The sequence below is a fragment of the Cherax quadricarinatus genome, chromosome 62 (assembly GCF_038502225.1).
Source record: "Cherax quadricarinatus isolate ZL_2023a chromosome 62, ASM3850222v1, whole genome shotgun sequence".
NCBI lineage: Eukaryota > Metazoa > Arthropoda > Malacostraca > Decapoda > Parastacidae > Cherax > Cherax quadricarinatus.
In genome coordinates this window covers 23784374-23803582 of record NC_091353.1, presented here as the reverse complement: position 1 = coordinate 23803582, position 19209 = coordinate 23784374, and the positions used below count along the sequence as shown (strand labels likewise).

Here is a 19209-nt window from a genome sequence, read left to right as displayed (position 1 = left end):
AGAGGAAGAGGAAGAGGAAGAGGAGGAGGAGCAGGAGCAGGAGGGGCGGCAGTGGCGGCGGCGGGGGCAGCAGCAACCACCACCATATGAAATTCAAGGACATACAACTAGTAATCAGAGAGCCAAATTTCTGCAGACGTAAATGCCTTGAATCATCATTAATCGCTGTTTCTAACACAATCAAGCAAAATAAAGGCAAGTTCATCATCTCTGAAGTATTAGCAAAAATCTTCCTCAAAACAGTAAACCCTGCCATCACATATTCTCTGTTACACAAGAATACAACAGAGAAGGAACACTGAAACAGACCTTGTCAGATCCAACCACCAACAGAAATATTTGGCTAACCTTTTTTAAGCTACCCAAGTAATAGTTTTTTGACCTTTTACTCATGTGCAAGTTGATTGTTCTACCATATTGTATTACTACTACTATTACAACTTATATTACTGCTACTACTACCACCACCACTAGTATTGCACCTCACTCTGAGCCTATATATACCTTCTGTGTCCATGTAATGTTTGTAATGACTTGATAAAGCTGCTGGAGAGCGAAACATTGCCACAATAAAATATCATATTAGTTGCACTTGTGTCCTTTTACAACACCACTACTGTACAATGTATCTCTTTACCAGAGAAACAAAACTTCTGAACACATCAATATAAATGAACAAAGTTGAATGCATCTCATAAAAAAATTGAAAAAAAAAAACAAAAAAAATTATAATTCATTCTTAAGAAAATAATTTTTTGATATTTGAAATTGAGTCATTGTTGTTAAGTTCTGGTTGCAAAATGTTAATGCTGAAAGTGCAAAATCTTCAAACTTGAAACCTCATTAAGCTGGGTCTCTGACTGTATATGTTATAACCTCATAGTTATAACCTCACAGATAGTTATATATGTTTTAACCTCACAGTTAGTTATATATAAGTTATAACCTTACAGTTAGTTATAATCAAGTTATAACCTGAATTAATACACAGGTTGAGTTAGACATGGGTTATATCATAGAGTTTTTTTAATCTTGTGTTATGCCTATCAGCTTTGTTGCAGCTATCAAGAAAATTTTATTGCAGGATTGATATTAGAAACGATTGTTCTATATATGCAGTTTGTTTCTTTTAGACATCAAGTGGCAGGACTCAATGTTGTCATACTGAACGCCAAAAAAACTCAACTTTGCAACTGTGTAATAATGTAAGTATTGTTTGTATTTCAATTCTGCTTTGTTACCACCAGAAAAATAATTTCTTCATTATCAGAATAAAAAATAGCTTTTGATTTCAAAATTTAGTGAAGTATATGATAGGCTTTTATTTTTTGCCCCACTGCACTTTAAGAGTTAATGACTAACCTGAATAATATCCTGAGCTGAATTGCGAACAGTCATGTCGTACGCTACATACAAGTCCTCCAGCAACTTGACCAGACGACGCTGCATGTAACCAGTCTCGGAGGTTTTGACTGCCGTGTCGACCAAACCTTCTCGACCAGCCATGGCATGAAACACAAACTCTGTCGGTGTTATGCCCGAGAAAAAACTGTTACTTACAAAACCCTTCGCAGCGGGAATCTTGGAGTGCCTGCGGAGGAATACATGAAAGACTAATCAACAAACCAAACTTACCCAGTTCATTGAGAAACAATATTCTTTTGTTGTAGGAATGGGATATAAGGACATGCAAAACCAAGACATGCAGCATTTTTAACTACATTTCCTGAGTATTATTGTATTAAATATTTTTAGTAAGTAAGTAAGTAAGTTTATTCAGGTATACACAAATATAGTTACATAGAATTATCATACATAGCAGCATATGTGTAGAGAACCTAGGATAACGACCATCACCTGTCAAGGCAAGGTGACCCAAAGAAGAAAACACATTCACCAACATTCACTCAACTGCTGTCTTTTCAAAATGTGCTGACATCATAATCAGATTACCCCTCTGACTGCAACAATCCCACCCATCCTTCAGAGTGCAGGCACTGTACTTCCCAGGACTCAAGTCTGGCTAACTGGGTTCCCTGAATCTCTTCATAAAACTTACCTTGCTCATACTCCACCACCATGATCATTAACCCTTAAACGGTCCAAATGTATATATACGTTTTTATGCGTAGTGCCCCAAACGTATATATACGTTTTATTTTTCCTGCCTTCAAATTTGGTACGATTGGCCTGAGATGCCTGGTCAGCATAGAATGGGTCCTAACACTCAGTGTGCGTGGTATTAAAAAAATCTGGGACCACTTAGTACCTTGTCAGAGTGCCAGTTAATGGATTTAAATTAGATAAGTTTAGATTTAGAAAGGTCATAGGAAAGTATTGGTTTGGAAATAGGGTAGTTGATGAGTGGAACAGTCTACCTAGTTGGGTTATTGAGGCTAGGACTTTGGGTAGTTTCAAATTTAGGCTGGATAAGTACATGAGTGGGAGGGGTTGGATTTGAGAGGGACTTGCACATCGGAGCTTGTTTCTTGGGTGGCATTGAAAATTGGGTTGGTCAAATGTTTGTTAGTGGGATGAATTGTAAAGGACCTGCCTAGTATGGGCCAACAGGCCTGCTGCAGTGTTCCTCCTTTCTTATGTTCTTATGTTCTCTTATGTTCTTAAATTGAGCGCCAGCTAGAGCAACAATGCGGCAAACACCAAGGATTCACTGATGTAATGTCATATTAACACTCCTCTTTTAAGAGGAAAGTGATGTTAACCCCAAGTTTAGGGTCTGTCTATCTCTGTATCTCTATCTCTATCTTCCTCTGTCTGTCTCTGTCTATCTCTGTCTATCTCTGACACTGTCTACCTCTGTCTCTGTTTATCTGTCTCTGTATCACTTTCAATGTCTCTCTTTCTGTCTGTCTATATCTGTCTTACAGGTACACATAAATACAAGTATACATAGTATAAATTACCTAGGATAACCCAAAAAAATCCAGACAAAGTGCTATACTCTGCTTGAAGATGTGAGTAAACGTGATGACGACACAGTCTTGTGGCTCTCTCTGAGACAGAGAGCTAGACAGATAGACAGGGAGCTTGACAGACAGACAAATAGACAGACAGACATGTTTGTGTACCAGCGAAAACAAAGTGAGGGTGATACTCACCAAATATCACCTCTAATCTTTTCTTATCAGCTGCACCCTCCCTCACCCTCATGTATGCTCATCAAATGTCAGCTCTTATCAGTTATCTCATCTTATCATGTTACTGTCAGGGGTGGATTTTGTTTTTCATGCTTCAAGGGAACTTATTATTACCTATTATTATTATTACGTATTCTTCTTCTCCTCCTCCTTCTCCTCCTTCTCTTCCTCCTCCTCCTCCTTCTCCTTCTCTTCCTCCCCCTCCTTCTCCTCCTCCTCCTCCTCTTTGTCTTTCTCCTCCTCCTTCTCCTCCTCCTCCTCCTCCTTCTCCTCCTCCTCCTCCTCCTCCTCCTCCATCTCCTTCTCCCCCTCCTCCTCCTCCTCATTGTTATTATATACTTCCACATATCCAAAACATTGCTGGGACATATATTGTATATATTCCAAGACAATAGTAAATGGCTAAGGCAGGTGTAAATGTCCACCTGTCAGTGTGTTTGTGACAATTTGAGTATAATTTCAGTACCTAATACTAGTGTCAGAACAAAGATTGGTTATAAAATGACAAGAACTACTATAAATTGTAATTATCAGAACATAAAAATTACATAAAATAATATGAAAAATAGATAAAAAGGTATATCGGCAAGACTTCTGCAAGTGGCAGGACTCGATGTTGCTGTCACATGAGCATCCTGTGCCAACTTCTCGGCCTCATATCTCGGTAAGTACTGACCCTAATTTGTTTTATTCTAAAATACTTAAAAAAAATGTGCTCTTTTTTTCTATAATTTTTTTTTTTTTTTTTCAAAATATTTGGGGCGCTGCGAGAGTGAACATGTATACATGTTTGGACCGATTAAGGGTTAAGAATCACTTGTTTCCATTCACTCCTAACACACACACACACACACACACACACACACACACCTGCTAGATGCTCAAGTTCCTAAAATTCAAAGCCTCATGTCCACCCCTTCCTCTCATCATTCCAGAGATGACTCCCCCTCACCCATCAGCCCCCACTCATAATTGATACTCTCTCTTTATCACCGTAGCCTTATCCATCCTCTCTACATGTTAATACCACCTCAACAGCCCCTGGAACGTAACTTCCAGGGGTTGGTTACCCAATATAGCCTCATAATTTCTATGCTCCAAATTCCCTGCAAGATATGATACTACATGCCGCAAACTGCCCATCTCACACTATACCATACACTCATTTATCCATACCTCACCTATGCTATTTGTGCTTGGGGATCAACTGCAGCAACACACCTAAAGCCAATAATAACCCAACAAAAAGCTGCAGTAAGAATAATCACTAAATCCCATCCCAGGCAACACTCCCCCCCCCCACTCTTCATAGATCTAAACTTACTCCCTGTTCAGAACATCCACACTTACTACTGTGCAATCTACATCTACAGGACATTAAATTCCAATATTAACCTTGACCTAAAATGCTTTCTTGATAGTTGTGACAGGACCCACAGGCATAACACCAGACACAAACTTCTCTATGACATTCCCCATGTCTGACTAAACCTTTACAAAAATTCTATGTATGTCAAAGGGCCTAAAATCTGGAACACCCTACCTGAAAGCTCTAGAACTGCAGACACATTCCTCACCTTCAAAATTACTGTCAGACAACATCTTATCACCCTGATACACCCCGACAACTAACTACATCAAAACCACCTGTTCACACTTAACTCACTCACCCACTTCACTATAATCACAGAAATACGAATCTTAATCATAAAATAATGAATCCTAACTAGTCATAAGTTTGCCTGTGATACTACAATATAGAACCTGTGCATTGTGCAAAAACAAAAGCATTTACATTGCTAAACTCACAAACTATAATGTATTCACTTAGCCTTAATACCAACTTACTCCATAATCTGTATTAATTTAGAGTTAAGAATTAATCTAAGTCTGCCCAAAATGCCTGGCCATGCTAGGTGTCCTAGTGGCCCCTTCTGTAATTAGTATTTTATAACATGTAAACCACACAATATCCAAAATCTGTAAACCCCGCATTGTAACCTTTATAGAGAATAAACTTGATTGAATGATTGATATTCGTAAGAACATAAAAAATGAGGAACACTGCAGCAGACCTACTGGTCCATACTAGGCAAACCATATTACGGGCGGGGATAGAACTCGCGATCAGAGAGTCTCAAAACTCCAGACCGTCGCGTTAGCCACTGGTCTTCAGCACCAAAATCTGTAAATCCCGCATTGTAATCCTTATAGAGAATAAACTTTGATTGATTGATTGAGACAACAGGGACACTGCTCTCAAACACACCCACACACACACACACACACATAAGAGTGTTGGTACAAATATACTCTGGAACATTATACTTTTTGACTTCCATACGTAAACTTCTTTCCACAGATACCTCAACACACTACCCATCTTTTTTTCCCTAATCTATCCTATTATACAAAATAATTATAATTATGAACATACAATTTTGAAATAGAAAATTTTCAGTTTGGGAGCAAATATTTTTTAGGCTCAACTGGACATGTGTTTTTTTTTTTAATAACTTTCAGTGGGAAAATGAAACCCTTTTAAAAAGTAAATTCTTAGAAAGACATCCCTGAGCTCTAAAATATTTACTATAGCAGAAGAATATTAGTATGTCCCACTTTACCTTTCAAAATGAGGCAGTGAACGGTCTTCAAAATCATTTGGAGCTCTCTTTCCACTGATGGCCTGCTGGCCCACACATGCAATCATTTGGGAGATATTAATGAAGGAACCCTTGGAGCCAGATATAGCCATGTTGAGTGCAGCATTGGTCTTGTGAAGCTCCATAACACAGGCTTTACCAGCCTTGTCACGGATGGTACTGAGTTCCATGAGGATGAGTTGCTCCAGTGTCTCCTCTGAGGTGCAGCCGGGCTGGCACTGAAGTCTTCCTTCCTTCAGCTGAGAGATGAATTCATCACACTTACTGTACCTGTTAATGATACACAGATCACTAACTGCATTTGTTAACGACACAAGAACCACTAATTACAGTGCAGCCAGACTGGTATTGGAGTCTTCCTTCAACTGCCAGATGAACACATCACGCTTACTGTACCTGTTAATAACGCAGGGACCACTAACTGCATGTTACTGACACAAGGACTACTAACTGCATGCTACTGACACAAGGGCTACTAACTGCATGTTAACACAGAGATGACCAATTGCATGTTAATATACAAAACACTAACTGCATATGTTAATTACACAGGGACCACTAATTGCATATGTTAATGACACAGTGTTGGCCAACTGCGTATTAATTACACTAACTGAATCTGCTAATGACACATGGACCATTAACTGCATCCGTTAATGACAAAGAAACCACTAATTTCATGTTAAAAACATAGGGAGCACTAAGTGCAGCAGCAAAACCAAGGATCACTATCTGTAGCTGCTAAAACAGAGACCACTGAGTGCAGCTGCCAAACCAGATACCATTATCTGTAGCTTCTAAACCAGATACATACTGCTAACGTATACAGGTACCATCTGACTTACGACCGAGTTTGGTTCCGAGAAACCGGTCATAAGTTGAAATGGACATAAGTCGAATCTTATTACTGAATATCAACATCACATTTTTGTAATGACTTTATTTTGTTTTATTTTGGTATTTCAATTTTTACTTTACTTTTTATGCTGTTAGTACTGTATTTTATACTGTAAGGTTTAGGATAAACACTGTGTACAACACAAACAGTTGTTTATTTCCCAGAAATAACAATGAAAAATGGAGTGTACATAAATGAGTGTCTAACAAAAAAACGTCAAAACCTTCTGTTCAGGCTGAGAAAACTTAAACAGGAAAACAAAATACATCAGTGTTTCACGCGAGATGGGAAAATACTAGTAAGGAAAACATCAACAGGACAACAATATACCATCTCAAACGAACATGATTTCTCTACCTTCCTTAGAAAAGCTGACATTTCTGTAACAGATTAGATAAGTGCCCTTAATACATATATACGTGTGGTGCATATAGTGTACGTTACTATTATATTGTGCATTATTATTTTTATTATTTTTCATCACTAGCTAATGCCAACTACCTCCAATACTCTATACTTCTTTCTTACTGCTATTAATTGTTCATAATTTTAAATTACAAGTCAAATCTTACTCCAAATTAATAATATTCATTATTCTTACCTGTCCATTTAATTTTGTTTATCACTACTTGTTTTTTAGTCACTTTTCATTGTGTATGCAATTAGTATATATTCCAATTACTTTTTTGCAAGTACCAAAACTATCTTTTGCTAGCTAGTACCAACTACCTCATTTTTTTTTACTTTTTATTGTGCAATAAACTGCTCAATTATTTAATATTACAAATCAGATCTTACTCCTAAACCAATATTATTTCATAGTGACCATCTGTCCATTCAACTTTGTTTACCATTGCTTAATTTTAGTCCCTCATATATTTTCTCCTTTATTTTAGCTTATATAACTACCCTAGTTTATATATTCACAATTGTTAAAATAATCAAGGTGCTATTCTCAGGTGCTAAAGTAGAATAAGTTCACAATTTTGCCATTACATTCCAAAGCTCATTTATTTGATTACCACTTTATAGTTCACCACAACTTATATTAGTCCCTTTTATATTATAATTTTACACTATAATTCTAACTTTAAAGAATTACCTTTACAGTACTACCTACTATCATATTCCCAAGCTCCATTATTTGACCATCACTTTATTTGTATTAGTCCCTTTTATATTGTCTCCTTTATTTTAGCTTAAAAAAAAAAAAAAGAATAAAAAAAAAACTACCTTAGCTCATTATTTTACATTTGTTAAATAGTTCAGGTGCTATTTTTTAGCTTAAGACTATTTACTTTGTTTTATACTTATTTCTAACTAGAGATTCACTACAAATCTTATGATTACAAGCATTGATCCTGATACCAACCTCTTATATAATGACTTAAATGAACCAAACAGTTACTGTAATTACTACACTGCTGAACAATCAAAGGCACTTCTCAGTGCCAATAACAACATAACTATCTTTAACTACAATATCAGATCTTTAAGCAAGCATTACGATGACCTCATAGCATTACTAAATTCCTTACATGCCAATATGTCATTCATTACACTAACTGAAACCTGGCTAAAGCCTGATACTACAGATGTCTATGCCATTCCTGGTTACACAGCCATACACAACTGTAGGCCAGACCAACAAGGGGGTGGCACAGCCATATACTACTCAGACCACCTAGAATGTATCACTAATACTTGCACAAGGGATGAACATGGGGAATATATAATAGCTAAATTCAAATCCAAATACCTACAAAAACCTCTCACATTGATAAACATCTACAGAGTTCCACAGTCAAACATTAGCCAATTTAGTCAAAACCTAGGAAGTATGATAACTGATGCACGCATGAACAAAGATCACTTACTACTCTCAGGTGACTTCAATATAAATCTCCTGCAAGACCAGGATCCACACGTTACTGAATTCACAAACACAATGAGTAACTGTATGTTGCTACCAACAGTAACAAAACCTACAAGAGTTACAGAGACTAGTGTTTCCCTACTTGACCACATCTGGACCAACACCATATCCCCTTTAAAATCAGGCATAATTACAGATAATACCACAGACCACTACCCTACTTTCCTCATAACAACTCTTGGTAAACTACCCCAAGACACTACTAAAGTCACCTTCAGACTTCACAATGAGGCAGCCATTAATAACTTCACAACAGCAGTAGCAAACATTGACTGGCACACTGAGCTAGAAATCTATACAGATATTGACGAATGTATTAATAATTTTCTAAAAAAGACCCAATACCTCTATAATAAGCACTGCCCTAAAAAAACTAAACAGATGACAGCTAAGAGACTGAACAGTCCCTGGCTAACACCCAGCATTCTCAAATCCATAAATAAAAAACACCAATATGAAAAACAGTACAGAATGGGTCACATAACCAGAGACCAAACAAAACGTTACTCGTCAATCCTAACCAGCCTGATAAGAAGGGCAAAAAAATTGTATTATGAGAACAGATTATCCAACTTACGAGGTGATATAAAAAAGACCTGGAAAACCCTATCAGAAATTCTGGAAACAAAAAAGATATCACGAAATAGCGAAATAAAATTAGCAAAATGAGATGAACCTCAACTCCCACCAACAGAAACAGCAAACAGACTCAATGATTTCTTCTCCACTATAGGACAAAACCTTGCCAATAAAATCCCAAGCTCAGATACCCCACCAAATGACTACCTCACCGGCAACTACCCGAACACACTGTTCCTAGCTCCGACTAACCCATACGAAGTCTCCCTTATTATCAACGCACTAAAAAACAAGGCAGGAGATTTAAATACCTTACCACCCTTTATATACAAAAAAATGTCACAAGTGCTATCACCAATCATTGCAACACTCTTTAACAAATCCATTGAATCCTCCACCTTCCCTACAGTACTCAAAATAGCAAGGGTCACCCCGATCCACAAAGGAGGAGACCAAACAGAGTTGAATAACTATAGGCCAATATCCAACTTACACCCTCTCTCAAAAATCTTCGAAAAATTAATTCATAAACGAATCTACTCCTACCTTATCTCCCAAAACATACTCAACCCCTGCCAATTTGGATTCAGGCCTAATAAAAATACTAATGATGCTATTGTACACATGCTAGAACATATATACACTGCAATAGAGAAAAAAGAAGTCCCACTGGGGATCTTCATTGACTTACGTAAAGCTTTTGATACAGTTGACCATGACTTGCTCCACGTAAAATTGTCACACTATGGTATAAGAGGGCACTCCCTCAACTACCTCAAGTCATACCTCAGCAACAGAAGCCAATATGTGTACGCAAATGGGGCAAACTCTTCTGCACAACCAATTACAGTTGGTGTCCCACAGGGAAGTGTCCTTGGCCCTCTTCTCTTTCTCCTATACATAAATGACCTACCAAATGCTTCGCAATTACTCAAACCCACACTATTTGCAGATGACACTACATACGTCTTCTCCCACCCGAGCCCAGTCACGCTAGCCAATACTGTAAATACCGAATTACAGAAAATATCTACCTGGATGAGGACTAACAAACTTACACTAAACATTGACAAAACCTACTTCATTCAGTTTGGTAACAGAGCTACAGATGTCCCTCTTAACATAATGATAAACGGATCACCTATCACAAAGCTAACAGAGGGAAAATTCTTAGGAATCCACCTTGATAATAGACTCAAATTTCATACACATATACAACAAATTTCTAAAAAAATTTCCAAGACTGTAGGCATACTATCGAAGATACGGTACTATGCTCCACAGTCAGCCCTCCTGGCCCTATATCACTCACTTATTTACCCCTATCTCACCTATGGAATTTGTGCATGGGGCTCAACAACAATTAACCATCTCAGACCACTAATTACCCAACAAAAGGCTGCAGTTAGAATGATAACAAATTCTCACTACAGGCAGCACACTCCACCAATATTCAATACACTAAACCTACTCACCATACAAAACATCCATACTTATTACTGCACCTATTACATACATAGAACACTTAACTCTGATATTAACCCTCCCCTCAAACATCTCCTTGCCAACCTCAACAGAACACATGACCATAACACAAGGCACAGATCACTCTTTGATGTTCCTCGTGTCCATCTCACACTATGCAAAAACTCAATGCACATAAAAGGCCCTAAAATCTGGAATTCATTACCTGTAAATATAAAAGAAACACTACCTGTTTATAAATTCAAGTCTCTTCTCAAAGATCACTTACTCACCCAAAACCAAATATATACTGAATAACTCAACCTTATAAATTGTATATCTTAAATGTTTCTCACAATTATATCACATAAATGTTAAACCTAAAACCCAATCTAACTTTACTATTTTTTTAAATAAACTACCTAACAGAATTCTCCATACGACTGAATGTACAATAATACATGCAACCATATGACCTGTCTTTGTAATACTCACTTGTACTTTATAGTAATCTGTTTACATTAATGTTTTATCACTGATTTCATCATTGCTTAGTTAATCTTAAGTTAATTTTAAGCCAGCCCGTAATGCTATGCATAGTATAAGTGGCTTTGGCATGCTGCTCTTATCTGTATTTTTTTTGTACCTCTGTATGTGTGCACAAATTGTAATAAATAAATAAATAAATAAATAAATAGAAAACACGGTCATAAGTCGAATGGTTGTATGCCGAGCAGGTCGTAAGTTGGATGGTAGGTGTATATACGGCTGAAACAGTCAAAGGGTTAAGATTAAAGATTTTTTATTTTAACATAACACAATGTTTGTACAGATGTGAGTGACATCTGGGAGTGCATTCAGAAAGCCCCTTAATATGCAGAACATTTCAAGCAAACTTAACAATATTTTAACCCTTTGAGGGTCAAGACCCCCCGATCCTGAACTCATTCTCAGGGTCGAAAAATATTCAGAAAAAAAATTCTTACCAAAATCTTAAGAATATTTTTCTAAGTGTTATAGACCAAACAGAAAAGAAAATGTTTGCGATAAATACTTACCGAGATATAGAGGCGTGAAGCTGACTGCCGGTCACTCAGTAATACATATATGTATTATATTTACTTTTATTCTACTTTTTTCTTTTATTGTTTAATATTTAATTTTTTCAAGAAGCTTTTAAGGCCTGTGAGACCAATATAAGCCATATTTTGCATATATTCACTTGTTGTATGCTATACAATAACCACACAAACATTGACTGGTGAACATTTTCATGTACCTTAGTCACATGCTATTGTCTAGAAACACACACAAATAACCTGCGCATAAAAGAGAGAAGCTTACGACAGCGTTTCGGTCCGACTTGGACCATTTACAAAGTCACACTAACCAGAAGTGGAGCAGCACGGCTATATATAGGCAGGAAGAGGTGGTGGTAGTAGTAGTAGCAGTAGTACAAGAATGGTAAATAATACCGACAAGATGAAAATAAGATACATGCGCAACACCCGGGCATCCCTATCGTAGACGTTTCGCCATCCAGCCAGCCACTGGATGGCGAAACATCCACAACAAAGACACCCAGACACCGCAAAAGTGTCTCAATTTCATCAGTGGTAGTAGTAGTAGTAGAAGTAGTAGAAGAGGTAGTAGTAGTGGTAGTGGTAGAAGTGGGGAATAAGGAGGACGAGCCAGTCAAATACAAAGGAAGGGGAGCACTGCAAGGGAGCTAGGTGCCTACAGAGGGAGAGCAAGCGCACAGAGGTGTGAGAAATGGGAAGTGGTGAAATAAATGAAGAAGGATCAGAAACACGAGACAGAAGAGAGAAAGACAACCCAGAGGAGAAAAAGGAAAGAGGAAAGGGGAAGAGGGAGAAGAAGAAAAAGAAAAAGAAAAAATGAGGAGTCAGGTTAAGTCACGGGTGTTCTGAAGTTTGGAGCATTTTACAATGTAGTGGGAGAGGAAGGCATCTACAGAGACGAAGGAGGGCTAAGATTCATACAGGGAAAGTTGAGTATTAGAGAGGATTCAACTAGACAGTGACTGTTCGAGTTGGAAGTAGGGAAGACAGTTTTAGCAGAAGAACAGTCAATAGGATGGCTATGATCTCTGACGTGACAGAAAAGAGCATTGTTAGTGTCGGCAAGCCTAACACTATTTTTGTGCTCCCTAAGTCTGTCAGAAAGAGAACGACCAGGTTCTCCAAAGTATTGAAGAGGACAGGAGGAGCAAGAAATAGAGTAGACACCAGGAACATCTGTAGAGGGAGGAGAGGTATGAACGAGATTAGTGAGAAGAGTGTTAGTCTGGCGGAAGGTAAGCTTGATGTCTAAGGGACGGAGAGAATTGTTGAGATTAGAAAGACCAGAAATGTAGGGAAGGCAGAGGATAGAAGAGTTCCCAGGAGTAGAGAGTTTGGGAGAGAAGAAATTACGTTTAGCACGTGAGAGGGCTGAGTCTATGAAATGGGAAGGGTAGCCAAGATGGGAAAACGAATTATGAAGTGTGGAAATTTCTGCTGGAAGGAACTGAGGATCACAGATGCGGAGGGCACAGAGAAAGAGGGAGATAAGAACACTTTTCTTGACAGGGGAAGCATGATAGGAAAAGTAGTGAATGTACATGCCACTGTGCATAGGTTTTCGGTAAACGGAAATGGAAAAACCTGTATCTGAGTGGTGGACATGGACATCAAGGAAAGGAAGCAAGGAATTAGATTCCCATTCAGCTTTAAACTTAATGAAAGGGGCAAGATTATTAAGAGCTTCAAGAAAAGGTTGGAAGAGACTGGAGTCATGAGGCCACAGAGCAAAGATGTCATCCACATAGCGGAGCCAGAGTGAAGGTTGCACATCGAAGGTAGGAAGAAGAACAGTCTCGAAGTATTCCATGTAAAGATTAGCAAGAACAGGAGAGAGAAGAGAGCCCATAGCAACACCGAAGGTTTGAGAATAATATTTTCCTTTGAAGGAAAAGGAATTAGAGTCCACACAGAGGCGGATAAGATCAAGAAAGACATCAGTAGGTATAGGGAGATGAAGAAACCCTTCATGGGCCTTCTCTCTAAGGAAATCAAGGACATCATCAAGGGGGACATTTGTGAAAAGGGACTCAACGTCAAGACTAAGCATCTTACAGGTTGGGAGAGAGAAAACCTGTTCAATGAAGTCTTGAGAGTGATGGAGGTGGGAAGGAGAAAAAGTACAAAGAAAGGGAGTGAGGGTTTTGGCCAGCCAAGAAGCAAGAGAATAAGAGACAGAACCTCTGGAGGATATGATAGGATGAAGAGGAATATCAGGTTTTGAGTTTTGGGAAGGCCATAGAAATAGGGAAGAGAGGGACAGATGACACAAAACCGTTGAACAAGGTCAAAGTCAGGAAGACAGAGATCGGAGAGAGTCCTTAGTTTCTTGTTGAAAGTTCTCTTGATGAGATCAAGAGGGATGGAAATGAGAGGAGTGTAGGTACATGAGTCAGAGAGCAAGACATCAGCTTTATAGAGGTAATCCTCGCGATCAAGGATAACTACCGAATTTCCTTTGTCAGAAGATAGTATGACAATGTTAGTGTTGGATTTAAGAGAAGAAAGGGCAAGTTGGTAACACCATGGCAGGTGGTGTTTCTTAGAAAACAGACTATCTCGAGCAGGAAGGAGAGCGCCATGAAAAGTGGACAAGCCAGGAAGATTACGGGAGCGAGATTGATGAAAGGAATCAAAAGAGCTAATCAGGGCAATGCCAGCACAAGGGGCAGGTGAAGTGGCAAAGGAAAGACCAAAACCAAGAAGTTCAAGCTCATACTGAGAGAGTGAGACAGAAGACAAGTTAGTAACACAGTCAGTGAGGGAGAATTTAGACCAAGGGCTAGCTGAGATGAGATGTTGAAATTTATTCTGTAGTTTAGAAGAATGAATTTGTGTATTCAGGCGAGCAGTGTCAAAGGCAACGGTAGAGAGAAGGTTACAGAGATCCTGTGGTAGAGCCGCAAAGAGAGCACGTTGACATTGATGGAAAGTAAAAAAGGCATCTTCAACCTGTGATTTAGTAGAAAGAATGAACTGTTGAAGTAGAAGACGGGCATGATCAGAGATAGGGATGCCCGGGTGTTGCGCATGTGTCTTAATTTCATCTTGTCGGTATTATTTACCATTCCTGTACTACTACTACTACTACCACCACCTCTTCCTGCTTATATATAGCCGTCCTTCTCCACTTCTGGTTAGTGTGACTTTGTAAATGGTCCAAGTCGGACCGAAACGTCGTCGTAAGCTTCTCTCTTTTATGTGCGGGTTATTTGTGTATCGTTCCAGTCACGGTATTGTGCCTTTTTTTGTTATTTATAGACCCCACAGTTAAGCGTCATATTCTCTCCAACTTTTTTAATGTTCTTCCCTCTTTTAAACCCCTCTTTTGATCTCATGAGGCTGCTCTTATTGCTACCCGGCGTCGTAAGAATCAGCTTCGCTTCCTACGTGACTGTCTTGCTGAACAGTGTGAGTTTGTCAATGGTCCAAGTCGGACCGAAACGTTGTCGTAAGCTTCTCTCTTTTATGTGCGGGTTATTTGTGTATCGTTCCAGTCACGGTATTGTGCCTTTTTTTGTTATTGCTGAACAAGTTCTGCCACCTTCCTTCTCCCACTTCTGAAAACCAACCCACTGGGCACTCCCTTTCCTGATCATGCCCATCTCCTACTTCAACAGCTCATTCTTTCTAATAAATCACAGGTTGAAGATGCCTTCTTTACTTTCCGTAAACGTCAACGTGCTCTCTTTGCGGCTCTACCACAGGATCTCTGTAACCTTCTCTCTACCGTTGCCTTTGACACTGCTCGCCTGAATACACAAATTCATTCTTCTAAACTACAGAATAAACTTCAACGTCTCATCTCAGCTAGCCCTTGGTCTAAATTCTCCCTCACTGACTGTGTTACTAACTTGTCTTCCGTCTCACTCTCTCAGTATGAGCTTGGACTTCTTGGTTTTGGTCTTTCCTTTGCCACTTCGCCTGCCCCTCGCGCTGGTATTGCCCTGATTAGCTCTTTTGATTCCTCTCATCAATCTCGCTCCCGTAATCTTCCTGACTTGTCCACTTTTCGTGGTGCTCTCCTTCCTGCTCTTGTTAGTCTGTTTTCTAAGAATCACCACTTTCCACGGCATTACCAACTTGCCCTTTCTTCTCTTAAATCCAACACTAACATTGTCATACTATCTTCTGACAAAGGTAATTCAGTAGTTATCCTTGATCGCAAGAATTACCTCCGTAATGCTGATGTCTTGCACTCTGACTCATGTACCTACACTCCTCTCGTTTCCAACCGTCTTGATCACATCAAGAGAACTTTAAACAAGAAACTAAGGACTCTCTCCGACCTCTGTCCTCCTGACTTTGACCTTGTTCAATGGTTTCGTGTCATCTGTCCCTCTCTTCCCTATTTCTATGGCCTTCCCAAAACTCATAAACCTGATATTCCTCTTCGTCCTATCATATCCTCCAGAGGTTCTGTCTCTTATTCTCTTGCTTCTTGGCTGGCCAAAACCCTCACTCCCTTTCTTGGTACTTTTTCTCCTGCCCACCTCCGTCACTCTCAAGACTTCATTGAACGGGTTCGCTCTCTCCCAACCTGCAAGATGCTTAGTCTTGACGTTGAGTCCCTCTTCACCAATGTCCCCCTTGATGATGTCCTTGATTTCCTTAGAGAGAAGGCCCATGAAGGGTTTCTACATCTCCCTATACCTACTGATGTCTTTCTTGATCTTATCTGCCTCTGTGTGGACTCTAATTCCTTTTCCTTCCAAGGGAAATATTATTCTAAAACCTTTGGTGTTGCTATGGGCTCTCTTCTCTCTCCTGTCCTTGCTAATCTTTACATGGAATACTTTGAGACTGTTCTTCTTCCTACCTTCGATGTGCAACCTTCACTCTGGCTCTGCTATGTGGATGACATCTTTGCTCTGTGGCCTCATGACTCCAGTCTCTTCCAACCTTTTCTTGAAGCTCTTAATAATCTTGCCCCTTCCATTAAGTTTAAAGCTGAATGGGAATCTAATTCCTTGCTTCCTTTCCTTGATGTCCATGTCCACCGCTCAGATACAAATTTTTCCTTTTCCGTTTACCGAAAACCTATGCACAGTGGCATGTACATTCACTACTTTTCCTATCATGCTTCCCCTGTCAAGAAAAGTGTTCTTATCTCCCTCTTTCTCTGTGCCCTCCGCATCTGTGATCCTCAGTTCTTTCCAGCAGAAATTTCCACTCTTCATAATTCGTTTTCCCGTCTTGGCTACCCTTCCCATTTCATAGACTCTGCCCTCTCACGTGCTAAACGTAATTTCTTCTCTCCCAAACTCTCTACTCCTGGGAACTCTTCTATCCTCTGCCTTCCCTACATTTCCGGTCTTTCTAATCTCAACAATTCTCTCCGTCCCTTAGACATCAAGCTTACCTTCCGCCAGACTAACACTCTTCGCACTAATCTTGTTCATACCTCTCCTCCCTCTACAGATGTTCCTGGTGTCCACTCTATTTCTTGCTCCTCCTGTCCTCTTCAATACTTCGGAGAAACTGGTCGATCTCTTTCTGACAGACTTAGGGAGCACAAAAATAGTGTTAGGCTTGCTGACACTAACAATGCTCTTTTGTGTCACGTCAGAGATCATAGCCATCCTATTGACTGGTCTTCTGCTAAAACTGTCTTCCCTACTTCCAACTCGAACAGTCGCCGTCTAGTTGAATCCTCTCTAATACACAACTTTCCTTGTATGAATCTTAGCCCTGGCTTCATCTCTGTAGATGCCTTCCTCTCCCACTACATTGTAAAATGCTCCAAACTTCAGAACACCCATGACTTAACCTGACTTCTCATTTTTTCTTTTTCTTTTTTTTCTTCTCCCTCTTCCCCTTTCCTCTTTCCTTTTTCTCTTCTGGGTTGTCTTTCTCTCTTCTATCTCGTGTTTCTGTTCCTTCTTCATTTATTTCACCACTTCCCCTTTCTCACACCTCTGTGCACTTGCTCTCCCTCTGTGGGCACCTAGCTCCCTTGCAGTGCTCCCCTTCCTTTGTAGTTGACTGGCTCGTCCTCCTTATTCCCCACTTCTACCAGTACCACTACTACTACCTCTTCTACTACTTCTACTACTTCTACCACTGATGAAATTGAGACACTTTTGCGGCGTCTGGGTGTCTTTGTTGTGGACGTTTCGCCATCCAGTGGCTGGCTGGATGGCGAAACGTCTACGATAGGGATGCCCAGGTGTTGCGCATGTGTCTTAATTTCATCTTGTCAGTATTATTTACCATTCTTGTACTACTGCTACTACTACTACCACCACCTCTTTCTGCCTATATATAGCCGTCCTGCTCCACTTCTGGTTAGTGTGACTTTGTAAATGGTCCAAGTCAGACCGAAACGTCGTCGTAAGCTTCTCTCTTTTATGTGCGGGTTATTTGTGTATCGTTCCAGTCACGGTATTGTGCCTTTTTTTGTTATTTGTCTAGAAATATATACATAGCATTTATAGGTCCAAGCAATGTTTTGGATACAGGGGAGTGTATGATAATAATAGGAAAAATAATGTTTCCTTGAAATAGGGTGTAAGACAAGTGTCACTCCACTGCTGACTGTGCAGCAATGGTGACATGTGACGAGCGTGCACTGCCTTGGCTTTATTTGTTTTCACAGTTACACACAAACATAGCTGTCTGTCTGTCTATCTGTCTGTCTGTCTAGCTCTCTATCAGTCTAGCTCTCTGTTTATCTGTCTCTGCTTATCTGTTTTTCTGTCTGCTTTTCTCTCTCTCTCTCTCTCTCTCTCTCTCTCTGTCTCAGAAGGTGCCACTCGTGAATAAACAGGTATTACACAAGTTGCAGAATCGTCGTGTCTTATTTCTGAACAAATGAAAATACATATTACTTGCCAGTTATGCTTACTATACATTACATCTACAAGCACAGTATAGCACTTTGTCTGAACTTTTGGGGCTATCCTAGGTAATTTACACTATATATAATTGTATTTATGTGGCCCTGTGAAACAGAAAGAGAGATAGGCAGAGACAGAGGTAGAGGCAGACAGAGATAGACAGAGATCTAGAGACAAAAATAGATAGAGATATAGATAGAGACAGAGAAAGAGGCAGATATAGATACAGACAGACAGATGGATACAGAGACAGCCAAAGTCAATCAGCAAGCCAGCCAGCCAGCCAGCCAGCCAGCCACCGGCCAGCCATGTTGTTTACACAAACACACGCTGTCTTCTCCACAACAGACACTAACTTCCCCACTACCTACACTGTCTTCCCCACCACCCACATGCAAATAAGTCACTGACTTTTTTGGGTTATCATAGGTAATCTACACACATGTTGCTATGTTTACACAAATCCACGCAGCCTTCGCCACCACCGACGCTAACTTCCCCAACACCCACACTGCCCTGCCTACCCCACCAACTATGCTGTTTTCCCCACCCCCGATATGCACATAAGTCACTTTGTTTGACTTTTTTGG

At 39.6% G+C, this 19209-nt stretch overlaps 1 protein-coding gene across 1 annotated transcript in view; it reads right to left on the bottom strand.

Annotated features, from left to right (window-relative positions):
- Positions 1–963: 963 nt before the first annotated feature.
- Positions 964–19209, bottom strand: part of Polr3A (RNA polymerase III subunit A) — a 194849-nt gene continuing 176603 nt past the window's right edge. The window contains exons 7-9 of the mRNA XM_070098524.1: positions 5783–6091; positions 1363–1591; positions 964–975 (exon numbers count right to left, since the gene is read on the bottom strand). Of these exons, the coding sequence (XP_069954625.1) occupies positions 964–975; positions 1363–1591; positions 5783–6091 (550 nt within the window). The remainder of the gene's footprint in view (positions 976–1362; positions 1592–5782; positions 6092–19209) is intronic.